The following is a 17,648-nucleotide window of genomic DNA, read 5'->3' on the forward strand; positions in this document are numbered from 1 at the left end:
AATACTTACGCCAACAGAAACTATGTGATACGGACACACTTTGACCCAACAGAAACGAATTCAGTAAAAGCATTTATTAATGTAACATCCTTCATTCAACCTTGCCATAAATAACTTTAATTCTTTAGAATGATTATTTCTTAGGCTGTTCTCTTTGCCACAGGTGTGTGCTAAAGAATTAATTTAAACAAATTAGCTTGCCTATCAGATGCAGTAATCACTGGGAGTTGGATGATCAGATTACTTTATTTTTAAAAAGAAAAACATGACCACAGCACTACGATGGGTAAATTTACTTATCTGTGGCTGAAGAGGGAGAGGGAAGTAAAATCCCATGTCCTCACAAATATCAGGGACAAAAATACTTTCCGAGCAATTTTAACCAGGAAACTTGAGGTAGCAGCCCTTTTACTCTGTTTCTTGTGTTCTGAAACTGTCTTACCTACACTGATAAATATTCAAGAACATTGCATTAATTAAGTGCTTTCTCTTTGGATTAGTTTATCCTACTCAGCTGTTACTGCAGCTATAATTTCAGCTCATATACCTCTAAATCACACTGCATTATAGCGCATAGGCACAGGGAGCCTAACTCAGTCTCAGGCATCAGTGTTGTCCAGGTGACCCTACTGAGAAGGGCTGTTTTTCCCCATAGCTCAGGGGCAGTTTCAGGAGTAAACTGGATTGCACTTGTCATCACTTCTGCCCAAAACACAGGCTCCTCACCCTGTTGAGAAAAAGGCTCTGTAGAAAATTGAAACATCATGAACTTGTGAAGACATAGTCTTTCAGTTTTTGAGGGAACAGAAGTGAAGTACYTGACAGCAAGATGCAGCTATAGGAAAAAGACAACAAGGCAGRAAGATGAAAATAGTTTTCATGGCAAGGATGCCAGTTTTTGCAAGAAGAGTGTGTATAGTGTCTCGGTTAACAYGAGCAAGACAATTCACTTAAAACGTGTTTCAGGTTGCAGTAAACTCAGCAGCAATATGCCACCCCATGCATATAACCTGTTCAAAGTTTTTAATGTTTGTAATGACCAAACCTAATACAGACTTTTAATTAAAACAGACATGTGTGATAACAACAACAAATTATGTCATTTGGAAATCAATTAATAAATTAATTGCCTAACACATAAAAGACTTGAAAATATTTCCCAAAAAACAGAGATTCAATTAATGTGAATTTATTTATACAAAAATGATACATATCCACAAGAATATTTACAACAACTTTTGGCACTTTTCATTTACAAAATAAAGATTCTACTCTTCCATTTAGACAGAACAATTTAGGACTGTTCCAAATAAAAGTCTATTTGGATGGTAAATTCACTCAACAGGAGCTAGGACAAACAAATGCATTGAATATGTCTCTCCAACCAACTCTTTACCTTGTGATGTCATTTAAATAATTTGGTAGTCCACTTTCCATACACAAAAAACCCCTAGTAAAGTATGTTCCATATTTGTTCATCCATTCATTTAAGTACTGCAGGGACAATAAGAAGTTTTAAGTCAATGATTTAGGATCCTAAAAACCTTTCATTTATCCAAGATTAAGGATGCTAGAACTACTCTTCAATGCTAATGTTTGTCTCATACTCTACTAACCAACCTTAAATAACTATAGATCTTTATAAGAGGTAGCCAGGTGTTTAAAAACTATTGGTCTTGTTTCATAAATCTGCTGATGTAAGAGTCAAATGTAGAAGTGACTACTTAATCTTCAGTGGTAATGAATAAAAGGGCAGAAGGGAGAAATCGGGTAACAGTTTGAAAAGCAGTCATCTGAAAACATTATGAAAATACCTATGTTGGAGGTCCTGGAAATTTTTTTCATATGATACAAACCACTAGTGCTGGAGAAAGCAAAAAAATATTTATATGTTTATACTACAAAATTTCACCTATTTCATACATAATTAGACTGTAGCATGTCTACTAATGTTTTTAAGGCTCTATTCAAATATATTTGTGTCTCAAGATTTTTGGCTGATCAACTGCTTCTGGAAGAAGTTCTCTGACTTCTATAGAACACTAAAATATTTTCCTRTTCTGCACCAAACCATTTAGAGGTAGTTTCATGCCATACATGAAGCAGAATTTGGCACTTCACTGTGTTTTGACTTTTATTGCTCTGTTTCAATTTTGCACTGAAGAAATCAATATCAAACCATAAATTTAAAACAAAATTAGCTTGCTTCTAGCCATGAACATATTTTTTATTTAGAAGCTCAAGGCTCTCCATCTTTGCTGGTGTGTAGTTCATATAAAAATATTAAGAAGTTCTTCCATTTGATAACATCAATTGAAAGAACCACATGACATCTATGTTATATTAGTATCAGCTTTACTTTGGACACAGTAAAAGCATGTCAGAAATCACCTGATGAGACATGCTAATAGCTTACTTGGCTTCAGTCAGCAGCTGTTTCTGAAAAATTACATAAAAGCCCTTTAAATATGTAACYAAAAAAGAATATTTATCACATTAAAAAAATGTGTAAATAAAGGCTTTGATCTAATTCCCATTGATTTTCAAACACTATCTGGTCAAATCTCCAGTGTTGAAGACARATGCCAGATCAACAGCCTTAAGGCCCTGGTTCAGAAAGGTCCTCAGGACTTCTGAAATGCTTGAAGTCAATAAAATTAGTTAAAGCATTAGGCTTCCAAACTCCCTGATTAACTGAGCAGGTGCTCTGGAAGGCAAGCTTCCTCAGAGCTGTTAATATTAATATCTTAAACGTGATCCTGAGGTATTACTTTGAAGGAACAACAATATTTTGGTTTGCATTTTCATTCCAAGTCTTTCTGTGATAACTGCTAACTACTAATTCTATCACCTGTTTTCTAGTGTCATCTACACATTGTRAAGCCGCATCCAGCACCGAGCTGCAGTAGACCGGGCTTTGGTAAGTTCCATAGAGTTCACAATCATTCTAATCAAATATGGTTAAATCCCCCATTTGTCACTACTTATGAATGTCCCTCCTGTTCCATCAAATAATTAACCCCAGATCCTTCAATGTAAACGAATTGCAAATACTCTGTTGAACCAGGACATGAGTCAATATATCAGTAAAAATAGGTGCTCCCTGGTTTTTGTCTATATTAGGACTTCCATCAACACAGGTAATTGGGGATAACTCACAGGAAATCCCTAACCCAAATTCTCTCCCAGTTCTACTTTGTCCAACCATAGAACAACTGTCAACATGGATTTAAACCAGCAATTGCTCTTAATCCTGTTACTGAAATTAGCTTGATCCAGATGATCACTGAAAAAYGTAACACACAGTAAAATTAATTGGCAGGCTACATATGCATTGCATTTGACTTCCTTTCATGTGTTTTTCATAGTTCTAGTTCCATTTATGCTATTACAGTGTTAACAGTTTTTCAAAATTTAAATAGAATAAATGCACCAGAATTATCAGTAAGTATTTCCTAATGAGGTATACTGACAGTTTTCTAAAGTTAAAAAAAAAAAGTGTTTTAAAGTGTCAAAAAGAACAAATCATAGTGTAAACAAAAAGGTATTCAAAGAATGATATGCATCTTCAGTAAAAAGTTGTGTTTTCTTGCTATGGCAATTCCAGTTTAAACATAATATTTATGCATATCATTTTTAAGATTTTGGGGGAAGGGCATATATTTAATTTTTTTGAGCAGTACTTTATACAGTGTTTCATACTGTGTACAGAACTCATTAAATATGAAGAATTTTGAGATGTGTAATCTTTCTCTGTATGCAAAAAAATTAATTTTGACTCTACTTTAATTTACTACTGGWACATAAAAGAAAATATATATCCTGYAATTTTTTTTWAAAAAGATAATTAATTTAGTCTCTTTGGTTTCTGCAGTATTGTAAAAGCTCTAGTGCATTATCTTGGAAATTGCAAAGTCTGCTTTAAAATATTTTTCCCTTTCCTCTTTTTTAACAATTGAGTTGTACTTTGCAAGAGCTTCTGTGATACAGAATTTGTTGTACTGCTTTACTGTACTGGTATACAGGACTTCAGCTGCCATTAGAGGAGAAAAGCAGCATTATTATACAGCTTCTCATAAAGGAGTTTTATATAACTAAACAAAAGTCTAAAATCTCTTTCAAAATTCCTATTCTGATCTGTTCTTGCTAAGTTGCAGAGTGAGTATCAGCAATTCAAGATCTATAAAAATCATGAGGAAATACACAACTGCAATAAAGTTTGTGCTTAAAAAAAAAATCTAAAAATATTTTGACCAACCATCTACCATTCTGAAGACAAGGGCATTTTGGAATTCAATGCAGACTTTACAAATAATTATGACCATTAAAGTAAACACTGGAATTTAATAAATAACACATTTTGTATCAACACAGAAATACACACAATTCTTTAAAAAATATTACCTCGCATTAAAAAAGCAACAATTCCTAATTCTGACAAATATACAATTTTGTGTAGGTTGACATGGCAGGATTCCATTTCTTTGAACAATGTTGCTGTACGGTGTATATTCTAGCATCGTCTCCAGACATTTTGCTTTAGATTTTCAGACACGGTGCTGACACCACTATAATATGGTGCCTTCTTGAAAAGCTTCTATCCACCTATTAAAAAATTAATAGGTATTAGGAAGCTGCTGGTAAAAGTTCAAATCATACTGCCCACTTGCTGAAGAACCACACACAGAGTAACATTATACATCCACTACCAGTTGCTCTGTTAACTCAAATACCAAAAGTTYGTCCAAGAGTCCAAACATTCAAAGCTTGCTAATGACCTGTTAAATATCAGTACAAGGCCAGATGATAGAAACTATTTTTCTCATAGTTCTTCCCTCCTGAAATTACACACACACAGCTTTTCAAGAAGTTGGGAGTAAAGGGAATAAAGTTCCTACTTTATTACAGGGGTGATAAACATCCTCACATTCAAAGATGCTATAAAAAATTGTTTCTCAAGTACTTTGATGCTGCATTGACAACCACAGTAAGAGAAGATTGCTGTTTTCAGAGTGAGGGCTGAACCGTGTGCATTTAAAGTCAAGGGGTCCACATACTGAAGAATAAGCAAACACTGATTTGATGTTGACTGAAAATCTTCCAAGAATTGAATAAGATGACGACTAATATGATTGTGATCRTGGAAATTCAAAGCAAATACAAGGTGCATTAGTCACATCCTTCCTTGCCTCAAGTTTGTAKTTTAACTGTGTCAGTCATCTTTGAATTCAAGCTTTTGGCAAGAACATATTAAGCATGTGTATACCCCATGCACATCTTCTGAAAACAGTTCAAACTTCTGTGCCCTACTTTTTAAGGTTTACTCTATTTTCCACTGCCATATATTCATTAAAAATGACTAAAATGCTCAAAGGACTGATTATGTTCAAAGCACTAAATATAACACATTTATTAACACCTTAAGCATTGAACATAGTACTATATTCACAAATTTCAAAGCTCATTAAAAAGTAAGCATCTGTTTACTGCACTTAAACAAATACATCCAATATTTCTTTGGCCCTAAGAGGGAAAAAGAGTGCCTATAGAGGAAGACAAGCCAACAAGGGRTGGTGGTGGTGTGTGCATGCATGCATGCATGGGGTAGAGGTAGATAGTTTTTTTTTCCTTTTAATGCTATCAAAGCAGCATTTAYTCTGTAAGTTCAGCATAAATATCCCTAGGATATTAAATACTTGAGAAACATTGCAATTTAAGGTACATAATTTTATTCATAGCCTAGGTAAAACAGACTACATTGAATTACAAGTTTTCCTATGGGTTACAAAAGCCATTGACTGAATAGGAAAACAAATCTATTGAAAGCCTTGGACTGGGTTAATTTTATTTCATATAGTACAAATGAGGGCACACTGAAACAAGAAAATACTGCCTTAAGTAACAATAAAATGTTTGTGCGCATCTGGAGACAAAAAAAAGACAAATAAAAGCTTCCAGGTTTTGAAAGCATTATTAAGGTACTTTGTTTTTTTGAATGTTGGTATTTGCACAAACTATAGCTACAAACTTTTTAATGACAAACTTTTTAATGTTTAAGTATTAATAATGGACTACTTAGCCCATTAAATCTATTTTTTAAATGTAAAATTCATTTGSAAAAATTGCAGTGAAATCAGTCAGATAACCTAGGTACATAGGCAAGATATGTAAATGCATTGCTTGCGTGCTCACTTCTAATTTATTCCATGACTTAACAGGAAATATTTTCACCTAATTAATGATGAAGTTTCTAGATTATTTTGTATATAAACAGATAAATGGTTTTACAAATTCAAACAAACCTGAAGGAGTTATATAGCTTGAAATGGTAAAACAAAACAGACTGGTTAACTCTTAAAACATGCTTTTTGGTTTTCTGCAAAACTAACATTCAATTTTCATTTGAACAGATCAAGGATAGAGATAAAAGAATGGTTTATCAATAAAACAGATTTAATATTTTATCTTACACTTTTCCATTCTCTTATATTTATTCTTCTGCAGAGGAAAATCTGCTTCTTCATTTAAAGCAAAAATGAGAAGGTTTTGCCTGATTTTGCTTGGTTTAGACCTCTGTCTAAGAAGTCCTAACGAAACCAGTATCCTCTGTTTAAACAGTTTTATTTTTTAAAAATATTTATTGACATATTATGCATTTTTCATACATACACTTAGTCCATGAATATTAACATTCATGACTTCTGAAACATCTTCCCTAGAAAAAAAAGTAACAGGAATGAATTCAAATAGTTTCTTACTTTTGAGCTGAATGAGGATCATCTGCTTTGAATATGTAAAATAAAGTGTTTTTGTGCAGTAAATGGAACACTCTGGAYTCTGAGTTTTCGTCTTTTACTTCACTGACTGTGAATCCCAGTAAAGGCTGGCTCTCTAGCGCTGCCACATCCTATTTCAGAAAAAAAACAAAAAACAACACAAGACAGAAATAGAGCTCATAAGATATACTGAGCAATTCTTTTAGACTATATTCATGCACCATACCATTGCAACAGATCAAACAAGTTATTACAAACAGTCATGCACAAAATGCTTTTATAGCCTCCATGCATGAATCGGTGAATAGGAAATAACAAAACCTTATAGACTTCAACTGTCCCTCATCCTCTGCTGATAACACAAGTCTTCTCCCTCACCACCTAGTCTCCTCATTCTGCCCAATAAGAACTTATTGTGTATCAAAAGACCTGCCACCACATGGCTTCAGACCGAAGGTCCATCTAGCCCAGTACCATCTCCAGCAATCTTGGTAAGTTTTCATGTCTGAAAAATGCTGCAATGGAGAGACTAAATGAGATTATAAGGTGTTCTCTGATAACATTCAGGGCATCACAAAACCCAGTGTTTGTAAGCTGGCTCACTGTGGCGCGTAAAAAGTCTTTCTGGGCTTATCAGTGAAGAGAGCTGTGAAGTGGTGAAAGTATTCCTGGAGAAACTGATCCAGGATGCTATTGCCTCTACTGAGTACACTAACAGAAATAGCTATAGATGTAGACTATGTTTTCAGTCACTACAGTTGTACTCCAAATTGTTTCGATGCCTAAACTTACTTTGCTTTTTGTTGCCGAAAATTAACAAGGTGAAAAAAAAAAGTGAGTATTCAGAAGTCATTGGCTAGGAAAGAGCAACAACACAGCAAACATGTATGATGCTTCCCCTCCCTATACACRTCTGGGTTTTCTTCATTTAATTTCAAAACCTGGCCTTTTCCTTCTRCATTTATCCCAATTACTTCCCTTTATGATATTCTTATCTTTTAGTTTATAAAGATACTGTACAGCATTTTTGGAAAAAAGTATTTTCATCCTGGGCAAATTCCATAATACTGTTGTGCAACTAGACCAGATTGTGCAATGCTTATGGATAGAGAATACAAAGACCGTATGTAAATGCTGACACATCAGGTGAAGACTTGGACAATGGCTTCTAGATCAAAACAAAAGTCTCCTACGAATGCAGGATTTCTTGATTTTGGAAGACAGACAAATCAAGTAGAGCAATYTGATTTAGTATTTTAGGTCTTCATGCCACTAATCAGAGTATAAGCTTTGTCATTTTGAATACAGCCAATAAGCTTCTGAATCAAAGGCAACAATCTTAAGTGGGGGTTCACTAATAAGGCAACTAATATAAAAGGCTTATGTGGGGGTTTCTGGCTAAAGCTGCATTGGACTAGTCATTACAACCTTTCCTTGAAAGTCTCCAAGCAATCTGGTGCAACAGCTCCTCAAGACAAAAACTAAGGACCTATTTCTTAGTGTAAAGAAAACAGGAAAAAAATAATTTTGTGATCATAAGCTGCGAACAGAAGCCTCCCAGAGTAGCTGCAATCTCAGAGGAAGCCAAGCAAAAGAAAACTGAAGGTGACTGCCAGAGACTAACATGCCTTTCTTCATGGTTGCCAAAATCTCCCTCACAACTGACAGGAGAGAGATAGTGCTCTAAAATATTTTTCAAATCTCTGCAAAGATTTTTTTTTGTGTACGTAATTATCAAAGATCTTTTTAGAACTACCTGATTATTTGCTATTGCCCATTCTATAGTTGCAGTAACATTACAGGTTCTGGACATAATTCAGAAGTGCTAAATTAACAAAGTTTGCATTAGAACACTGCAACCTAGCAATAAAACTGAGCACAATTCCCCATAAAACAAGGAAATAGCTAAGGGTGGAAACTGGGATGAAGTGGTGGTAAAGAAGGGCTATTCTTTACATGCTCAGGATGGTTGAGCCTTACCATTTCTAAAGAAAATGAGGGATAGCACTCTCCTAAACAGATGCTTTGCGTATTTTGCTTTTGAAAGCTATAAGCAAGCTATAATATGTAACACAAAATAATCTAAAATTCAAACTTTAACTCTAGAATACATCCATATATGTTGCAAAATGTTATAGATATGAGAAAAATACAATATCCTTAGTATGTGCAGATCTTTATATACTGGTTAGAGAATACTCCATACCACAATAGGACTAAATATTCTAAATAAAAAAGCCATTAGACAAGATGCATTTCTTATTTTCTACTGCAGCAGTGTTTATTAAATGTTAATTCTAGGCTGAAAGAGACAGTTTGAAGAGAAGCTGAGAGATTTAGTTTGCTCATTTTCCAAGCATACAAAATACCTCATGGAACTGCAAAACGAGATACTTCAAGATGCTGTTGGTTTTGTCACTATTGCAATATGATGCATCTAAACAGACTCCCCATGTATTCGACTGACTCAGAACATACCTACAACTGTGCAATGGTGTGCAGTGCAGAGGTACTCAAGCTAGGTCTGGAATCAGAAACAGCATAGCTATATCAGCATATTACTGTACCAAGCTCACTGGGCCTTCTCAAAGTATCATATTGCAATCAGATCAATTGCTGTAAGGTGATCTAGTTTTATAGCTTGTTTCTAGATCATAAAAATGAACAATCTTGTTATAAATAAAGTATTATCATTGGATGTTTATTTGATTTCTAGTATGTTGTCTCTTACCTCACTAGCAGCATACGTGTAAAGCACCTTATTTTTWATAACAAACCATAGGTGTTTCCATGGTTTCTTACTGCCCTTAGATCTGTGTAAGTATCCGCTCATTGTAGAGTCTTCGGTATTTGCTGAAACCTGAAATKAAACAACACCAGAAGCATGTGCACATCCATCTGCATTCTGCAGAACGGCTGTTTAATTTTCACAGACTGTACACAGATTATTCTGAAGGACAAGATACCATGAAAATTAGTGCAACATAACAAGCCAACTCAAATAAATTAGAGTCCTAATTACATTCCTTGCATTCAAGACATCAGATCAAAAGTCACTGTTACAGTTGTTCAAATGCAGGTCATGTTCTGGTAGTACAGGAGAATAACAGCAACATGTAGCCCTCTGTAGGTGACAGCAGTTACTTTGGAAAGGGAATATTCCATCCTGAACTGCAAAGCAACCTGAGGGCGGCTGCAGGTGCGACAGAGACCAGCCAAACACCTTCAGAAAACGAAAGCTAAAGAAGAATCCTTATCCTTCTGACTCGACTATTGCTGTCACAATTGCTGGTTGCAAGCAGTGTCAAGCCCGTAGACATGACCGAGTCAAACTTTCCTTCACTCAGAACYGCAGCCAGTCGACAGCCTCTGGTATCAACAAGTAATTGCTGTAGCCAACTGAAGACTCACTGACGTGACACAAAGAAAACCATTTAGGTAATCTTTTCTTCTGCCTACCAGCTTTCAAATGAAATGATTTATGGAACAATTCTTACCATGTGGTGTCTGTCTGATTTATTTTGTTTTCTCTCATTAGTAGAGGGATACCTTCAYCTTAAAGCTCTTTCACTTTTCTTAAAATTTCAACATGTGGCTGGTGGTGAAAACTGTGTGTCAGCTAGACAAATGCAACTTGCATGAGAGTCAATGTAAGGTTAAATAGCCTTTAATTAAAAATATCTTTCATTGTGCATGCTGGAAGTTGTATACTTCATTCACTGAGTGTATTTTTTACTGAAATATTTGTCTGCTATTTAAGACATAACATGCAGTGTCATACTGATTTATCCAGCAACAGCTCAGGTTGCCCTGTTTCAGGTAATTGCCTCTTCTTGCAGTTACAGGTGAGGAAACAGCTATCTTAATGGCTATAAGAAGAACTATAATCTAAACACTGATCTTTACCTTCAATATAACTGAATCCTTACTATTTGCTGGAAATATATCATTTGGCATGGAGATTCCTAATGTCCTATTACTTTGGGGACTTTTAGCTAAACAAGACTGCCTTTTAAAATTAGATAATGTCATAGAGAACTAAGAAATTTATTCTATACTTTGATATTAAGTATTTTTTTCATTTGATCTGATTTTATGCGTTGTACTTTATGATATCAGAATGTGGATTAAGAAAACAAACAAAGAACCTCTATGCCAGAGTACGCCACCAGCTAGGCCTCAGTCATTACAAGCTGAGGTTAACATTAGGAGAGTAGAAGGAATCACAGGATTTCTGAGCAGAGGCCCCTTTCCCCTCTGTGTGTGTGTTAAAGCCGTCACAGGGCTATCGTTACAGGTGTGACTAGCGCTCAGGCACAAACACACACGTAACGTCCCCCTGGTCAGCCCTGCTGGTGCCTGGCAAAGACTCTGCAAGTGGAACTGCATCAATTTATACCACCATAGAGATTCGTCCACTGTGTTTTTCAACATTCTTATCAAACTCTAATTTCCTATCAGATTGCAACAGTTCTAACTTGCCAGATGTACTTAGATAATTGCAAGCAGTTTCAAATACCAATAATGTAGATCTCAACATTCTGCCACATCTTTACAGGAGAAAGTTTAAAAATGACTTTCAAAGCAGAAACATAGTTGCATCTTGAACAATTCCTTTCAAATAAGAAAAGTTTTAAAGATAAAAATATTCAAGTAGTACTTTTTCTTCAAGCAACATGTTCATACTTTAACACAAAAACACATTCTGATGCTAGGAAGTCATACTGCTTTCAGCCTTGAGATTAATTTGTCAATTGATGCCAGCAGCTGAAATTATAATTACATTTAATCCAAATTATTTTTCTAATAATCATGGTTTTCACTAGAATTATCCACCAAAGTATCTAGAGAACTTATAAAATTGCTAATGCCTGACAGAAAGTTTCAGCAACATATTTCCCAGAACATAAAAACAGCCATAATAAAACTTAGCAGGTGTTAAGGAAGACTAATTGCCTGAGCTGCATCTTACCTAGAGTATTGATACAGCACAGCCAAAGCTGACACACTGAAAGTTGTGTTAAGAATCTCTCACAGGTTGCATACAAAGAAATATAGCAGAACCTCAGAGAAGTCTAATGTATCATATACCAGAAAAATGCATAGACATTTTAAATGATTATAAAATAGATAAATTGCAGTATATGTTACAGCAGGTAAGCTTCTTTCTGTTCTTGCAATAGCAGCTTTATTCATAAGGATAATGCCTATTATGTATTTTCATTGCCTTTTCAAGAATAGGGAAAAATCCAGCTTGGTCATGACTTACAATATTTTTTTTATCTTGATAGGTATCACAATATTAAAAACATGAGTAGACACCAACATCTAATGACAACGCAAAGGAAATGCAAGAGCTGTACCACAATCGTGGGTCACTATTCAAAAACCCTACTATCTTTTCCTTGTTTTTAAAAGGGGGCTCTCTTGCCAGATACATTTCAATTGATCTAATATTAGTAGCTTTCAGGTAATATCTGTTCTCCCTCACTGAGTAGAAGTCTAGCATTAKGAAGATGTCTGATCTTTAGAAGACAGAATAATTACATGTTGGGTATCTCTCAAATAGGGTTACGGTACAGAACGTGAAGCACTACAGTAAACTAGAGGCCCTGATCTTAGGCACCAATSAACATATTTTATATTTGTGTTTCTTAAAGCTCTGTTGGAAAACAGAATGTTAATAATACTCCCAAAGCAAGCTGTCTTAGGAAGTTAACAGCTTGGTAAGAAAACTGACTCGGATTTCCACTTGTCCAGCAAGTTAATAGCTGAGAATCTACCAAGCCTCTTTCAGCTTTGCTGACATACCACGTTATCTAGGTGGGGATCAACTATCCAAAACATCTTGAAAAGGACAACTTTGAAAGCTAAATCCCCTCTACTGGGGTCTGAAAGTTGGTTTCYACATGTAGGGCTTTCTGCTGCTACCTACAGGGATTTCTTTCTTTCTTTCTTTTTTTTTTAAAAAAGAAATCAGCTCTGCTTTTGTGTTGATGTTACTGTGTGAAGAACTTACATAGTGTCTGTAGTCATTACTGAAATGAAGTTTTGTTCTGGCACTTTCCACCAGAGTTCAAATGGCTAAGAAATCACAAAGTCAATATCAGTAACTAAATTAAAAGGTTTATTTAACTGYGTAAAATTTTAACAGCTGTAGCATAACTAAACCATCAACCATGTAGCTCGTACACAGTTAGTACATCACTTCTATCATAACTTGTGCATTTTTTTTCCTTTTAAAATAAACATTCAGAGTCAAAGACTCAAATTCTAACCTGATCTCAAGTTATTGTTGCTGATTAACCCAGATGCATGAGTCATAAATGGCTGGAGAAAAATTTTGTCTGCCTCTATCTGCTCTGAAAGACAGGTTGCTGGAGCCACTGAGAGYTGGGACTTAAACTGGATAGAGGAGGACAAGAGAGGACTGAAACACCTAGGACCATTTACATCTGGAGGACCCACATTAGAAGAATTCCTTCCTCCCATTCCCAAGCCCTCCAGTGTAGGTGGGCAGAGTTTAGCTCTATCTTTTCTCATCAAAAGCTAACTGCTGAGCTGGTATGGGAGTCTGATTTACTACTGATGCAGAAGTAAATGACAATTCCTTGAAACATGGGAAACAAGAAATTATTATTCCAGGCTACATCTTTGAATCACAGACTCAAAGAAGTTTATGCAATTTATGTACTACTTCATAGGTCAGGATCCTGCCTAGGTAAAACTGAGGCCCAAATCAATATTGCAAATGAATTTTAACTCTTCATTGTAGAAAACACAGCTAAAATATCAATTAACTTTTCCATCATCAACACTGATGATGTAATACCAACAAAGCATTATTTTTGACTAATAAAGCACTTACTTCTTTGAGAGCTGCAGGAATTTTCTTCTGTTTTCTTCCAGATGGAATACTATGTAACACTGTAGACAAGGCACTGGATGGAGATTTATGGTTGACTGGAGATCCACTCTTGGGAGTGCACTGGTTATCTAAAATGCATAGGATGAATATATTGCTTTCACGTCACAGACGACTAAACACAGGAAATGATCCTTGGACATTTTTCTCAAAAGCAGATTATATTTTTATTCAGCCTGCAGTGTTTCAAACGTAGGCTGCTCATCTCTTGCCAATCTGCCTGTAACAATGTAATTCCTAACTACATTAAATTCAGTGTTGAATTAACTTCTCAGTATTATCACTAACAGAATGAGTCAGAACCCTCCAACTCATGATAAAGCCATAAAAAACACAAGATGTTTAAAACTAAACAGATTGGTCTTGCTTGGTTTCAAAGCCTATTTTCTTGCTGTTGAACTGTTTATACCATCATATTCATGATAAAAAAAAATTCAAGTGTTAAAAACRATTTAAATTTTTAAAGATATCCATTTCAATTCAGTCTCTGCTTCAACTCAATTCCCCAACTCTGTCCCTCAGTTCATTACCCTTTTCTTTGCTTTTCTCAGTACRGCTGCAGTAGGGCTCCTCTTTCAGCATCATGCCATGACACACCTCTAATTCATTCCTRTCTCCAGGGCATGCCCTGTCTTTCTGCATTGCCCTAGGCAGGTCCTGTATCTCCCTCAGAAGACTTCTGCAACACTACGGCCCCCTTTTCTAGCAACACCCACCACTACTTTCTAGTCCAGACTGGAAGGAGGAGAGCTGTTCTAAGCTTCATTAATTCTCTCTCTCTCTCTCTCTCTCTCTCTCTCTCTTTTTTTTTTTTTTTTTTTTGAGTTGTGCTTGAAGGTGCTGTTAATAATGAGGAAAGCAGGAGAATCACTGGATTCCCAGCTGTACTGCACGTGCTCTGCAGCTCTTCGTATAGCTCTGAGTGCTAAAAAGGACCTGCAATTGCCTGCAGCACAGCAGCCTCTAGTGTCCAAGGGAGACCTGCAGGTGTCCCAGGCAATCCCCCCTTTCCCGTCTTCATAGACTCCCACCACCCCAAGGGCTATTGATGCTGTCTTCTGCATCCAGCTAATAAGGTGCTACTCCTAGCAYGCTGGAGGCCATGGCCTGATTATTTCATCAAGGCATCAGAGGTTTCCTCCAGGACCCTAGACAGCTTGTATCAAACTGGAGCCCCTTCCCCCAGAGGGAAGGGCCCACACGTTTTCAGCCCTTGCTTATGAATGTGTGCTTTACGCTAGAGTTTTTGGACACAATTCAGAGCAAGTCTTGTGAAGCGGGACTGAGTCTCACCTTCCTGGGTGGAGTACCCTTATTGATTTTATATTTATTCCTACATAATGACCTGAAGCTTATTCCAAAGACATGGAATTGTATCCTCTCAGCTTGAGAAGCAAACTGACCCTGGACCTCCTCTCTGAGGAAGTGTTATCATCACAAGGCTATCCAAACTTTGCTTGCTGGCAGGCATTAATAGTACCACATTACCAGAAAATGTTTCACTGAAAATGCCTCTAGCTATGGTGCTTTATATGGAAATCCCTGTTGTTAGTGTTCAGTAAACATGCTTTGGGGACAACATTTAGATCATGCCCTCAGAACTGAGGTGCAGATATGCCTACTTTTCAAGTCCTAGATAAGCTGAAGCTTGAGAAAGACATTAAGAGATTCAGCTTCATTAAGATGAAGGCCTATGTCTTTAGCACTGCCCCAGAACTCTAGCTATCAGAGGAGCTTTGCTGGGAAAATTTAAGTGAATGGGCATATAAACATGTTATAAAAGGACAAAATTACATGTGAACACACTGTGATGTCACTGGTAAGTTACAAGGAATTTAATGCCTACTTGTACCCTATGGTAAATGAAAAGTAATTTAACACAGGTTAACCTAAGAAGAAAGCAAGCAAAAGCTTCGTGTCATTTACCACAGGGTACATGCATGCATGTGGACTGTAACCAAGGAAGGGCCAGTGAATGGCAAATTCACTTCATAGYTTGCTCCACAGTAAGCTGTTTGGGCTCTTATAACTTCAGATGCTATAGGTTCTCAGGCAATTAAACAGAATTAGACACTTGAACACGTAATTCACAAAAAAAGGTATAGGTATCACTTTATGTTCCCAGATCTCTGCATCTTAATTCCTTGATAGCACTTCTCTATTTCAAAGGAGTGTTGCAAAAAAAACACAATAAAGATGAAGCACACACTTTGGGAACAAGGGCTACAGAAATGAGAGACTAGTTGGGCAGATTTTCTTTACCTTGTTTCTGTAGTTCTCTGAAGCAATGATCGCACACTCTTGCTGGTTGGTTTTTCATGTAGTCTAAGCCRTGTTTATTTGATGAACAAGCTTGACAGACAATCTGTACACAAATAAAAGCATTATTGTGCATGATATGTATCTGTAAATCACCAAATRCCTCAAAGATGTACACTTCAGTACTGTTAGGGCCATAACTGAACTTCAAATAGACTTTTATTTTATACTGAAAAACATCTTGGCTTTTCCTTATGCATTTGACATTCTGCTCTTTTTCCATGAGTGATCTCAGCTGACCAACAATTTTGTAAATGATAAAAATTTAAATAGAAAAATAACTGAATTACACAACTCAATAAGCCAATGTTAACAATTCATGAAAAGTAGAGTGAGTCTGTGTTACTGAAAACTATTGAATTCAGAAGGTTTTTATGAAATAGCTCTAAGTCATTGTTCTCTTGACATTTCTCTGCAATGCAGATGTCTCAATACAGTGAATTCTGTATTCTGAGAAAAATAAAGACTTATTATCTAATTGTATATTTCCTAACAGTTAAATATTGAATAAGTTTGGTCCTAATGTAAAACCAGAATCATTTATGAAAATTAGTGAGGAAGGTATTTTGAATACTTCATCTAACATCCTTGGTTTGTGTTATACAGTTGAAGGAGTAGGAGACAACCATAAATAGTATTTCAAAACACGAAATATGGAATAGGTTAGAAGTTGAACATTGGTCTGTCATATATGTTTTACTCTAAATAACTGCTGTTTTTAACCCACACTTCTGTGTCATACTACAGTGTCCCCTTAAAACAGTTATTGTGCAGTCAGGCTCTATCTGTATTTGTCACACAAGAAAACTGAAAGACTAACAGAAAAAGATGATTACAAATTAGCCTACCTTTCCACATGCCCTGCAGTGATGCCTTCTCCATGTCAGTGTGAATTCACTAGTACAGACCATACACATAGTGGCTCTAGTATCAGGAATCCAGATAGGAGCCTTTGATCCTAGCGGGCTATCTTCTTCCTGTTTCTCTGGATCTGCCTAAGAAAACACCGGTAGAATACCATAAATTGAGTAATAAAAAATACGTTAATATTTACCAGTGATTATAGATTAACTCTAACAATGCTGGAAAGCCTTCTCTAATATATAGTCATCATCTTAAATAACGCTTATCTGCTGTTTTACCAGTAGCCATTATAATACAAGCCTAAAGACAAAGCTGCATGTAATTGGCTCATAAAGGCTTTGTGACTACCAAGCTTTACCAGCATATCTCTATTAGTAGCCACTACAGATTAAAATCTCCTCATTTCATCTTTCTCTTCTCAAGATTAATGAGAGAATTGAGAAGGCTGGTTTGGGTTTTTTAGAAGTAAAAAGTTTAAATTTCTGAAATAAATAATTCTATGAAATATTATTCTGCTCTATCATCATCTAGTCTCATAATTTACTATTCTGTTTTATTATTCATCATAAAATGCCTTTTGTTTCTCTAAACATCTCCTAAGAATCTTTACATTTAAAGGGAAATAAAATAACATATGGTGTGGTATACCTCTTCAAGACTTCTACTAGGATTAAATGTGATTCTCTTTTTTGTATATTCTTCAATTGACCTGGAAATGGCTTCTAACCACTCATCTCTTTCTGTAGCAGAACTGTTGGAGTTAA

At 35.8% G+C, this 17,648-nt stretch overlaps 1 protein-coding gene across 2 annotated transcripts in view; it reads right to left on the reverse strand.

Moving 5' to 3' along the window:
* Positions 1-1,173: 1,173 nt before the first annotated feature.
* FGD6 (FYVE, RhoGEF and PH domain containing 6) overlaps positions 1,174-17,648 on the reverse strand; it is a 76,543-nt gene continuing 60,068 nt past the window's right edge. Inside the window, exons 15-21 of one of the 2 annotated variants that reach the window (XM_085321323.1) lie at positions 17,533-17,635; positions 16,869-17,015; positions 15,964-16,066; positions 13,645-13,772; positions 9,508-9,636; positions 6,759-6,907; positions 1,174-4,605 (exon numbers count right to left, since the gene is read on the reverse strand). In XM_085321323.1, coding sequence (XP_085177449.1) covers positions 4,569-4,605; positions 6,759-6,907; positions 9,508-9,636; positions 13,645-13,772; positions 15,964-16,066; positions 16,869-17,015; positions 17,533-17,635 — 796 coding nt within the window. In that variant the 3' untranslated portion in view covers positions 1,174-4,568. Of the gene's footprint in view, positions 4,606-6,758; positions 6,908-9,254; positions 9,301-9,507; positions 9,637-13,644; positions 13,773-15,963; positions 16,067-16,868; positions 17,016-17,532; positions 17,636-17,648 lie in introns of those variants that run through there. The other variant, XM_085321324.1, reaches the window with a different exon arrangement.

Source organism: Rhea americana, unplaced genomic scaffold (genome assembly GCF_003343005.1).
Source record: "Rhea americana isolate MKP2758 unplaced genomic scaffold, rheAme1 scaffold_69, whole genome shotgun sequence".
Taxonomy (NCBI): domain Eukaryota; kingdom Metazoa; phylum Chordata; class Aves; order Rheiformes; family Rheidae; genus Rhea; species Rhea americana.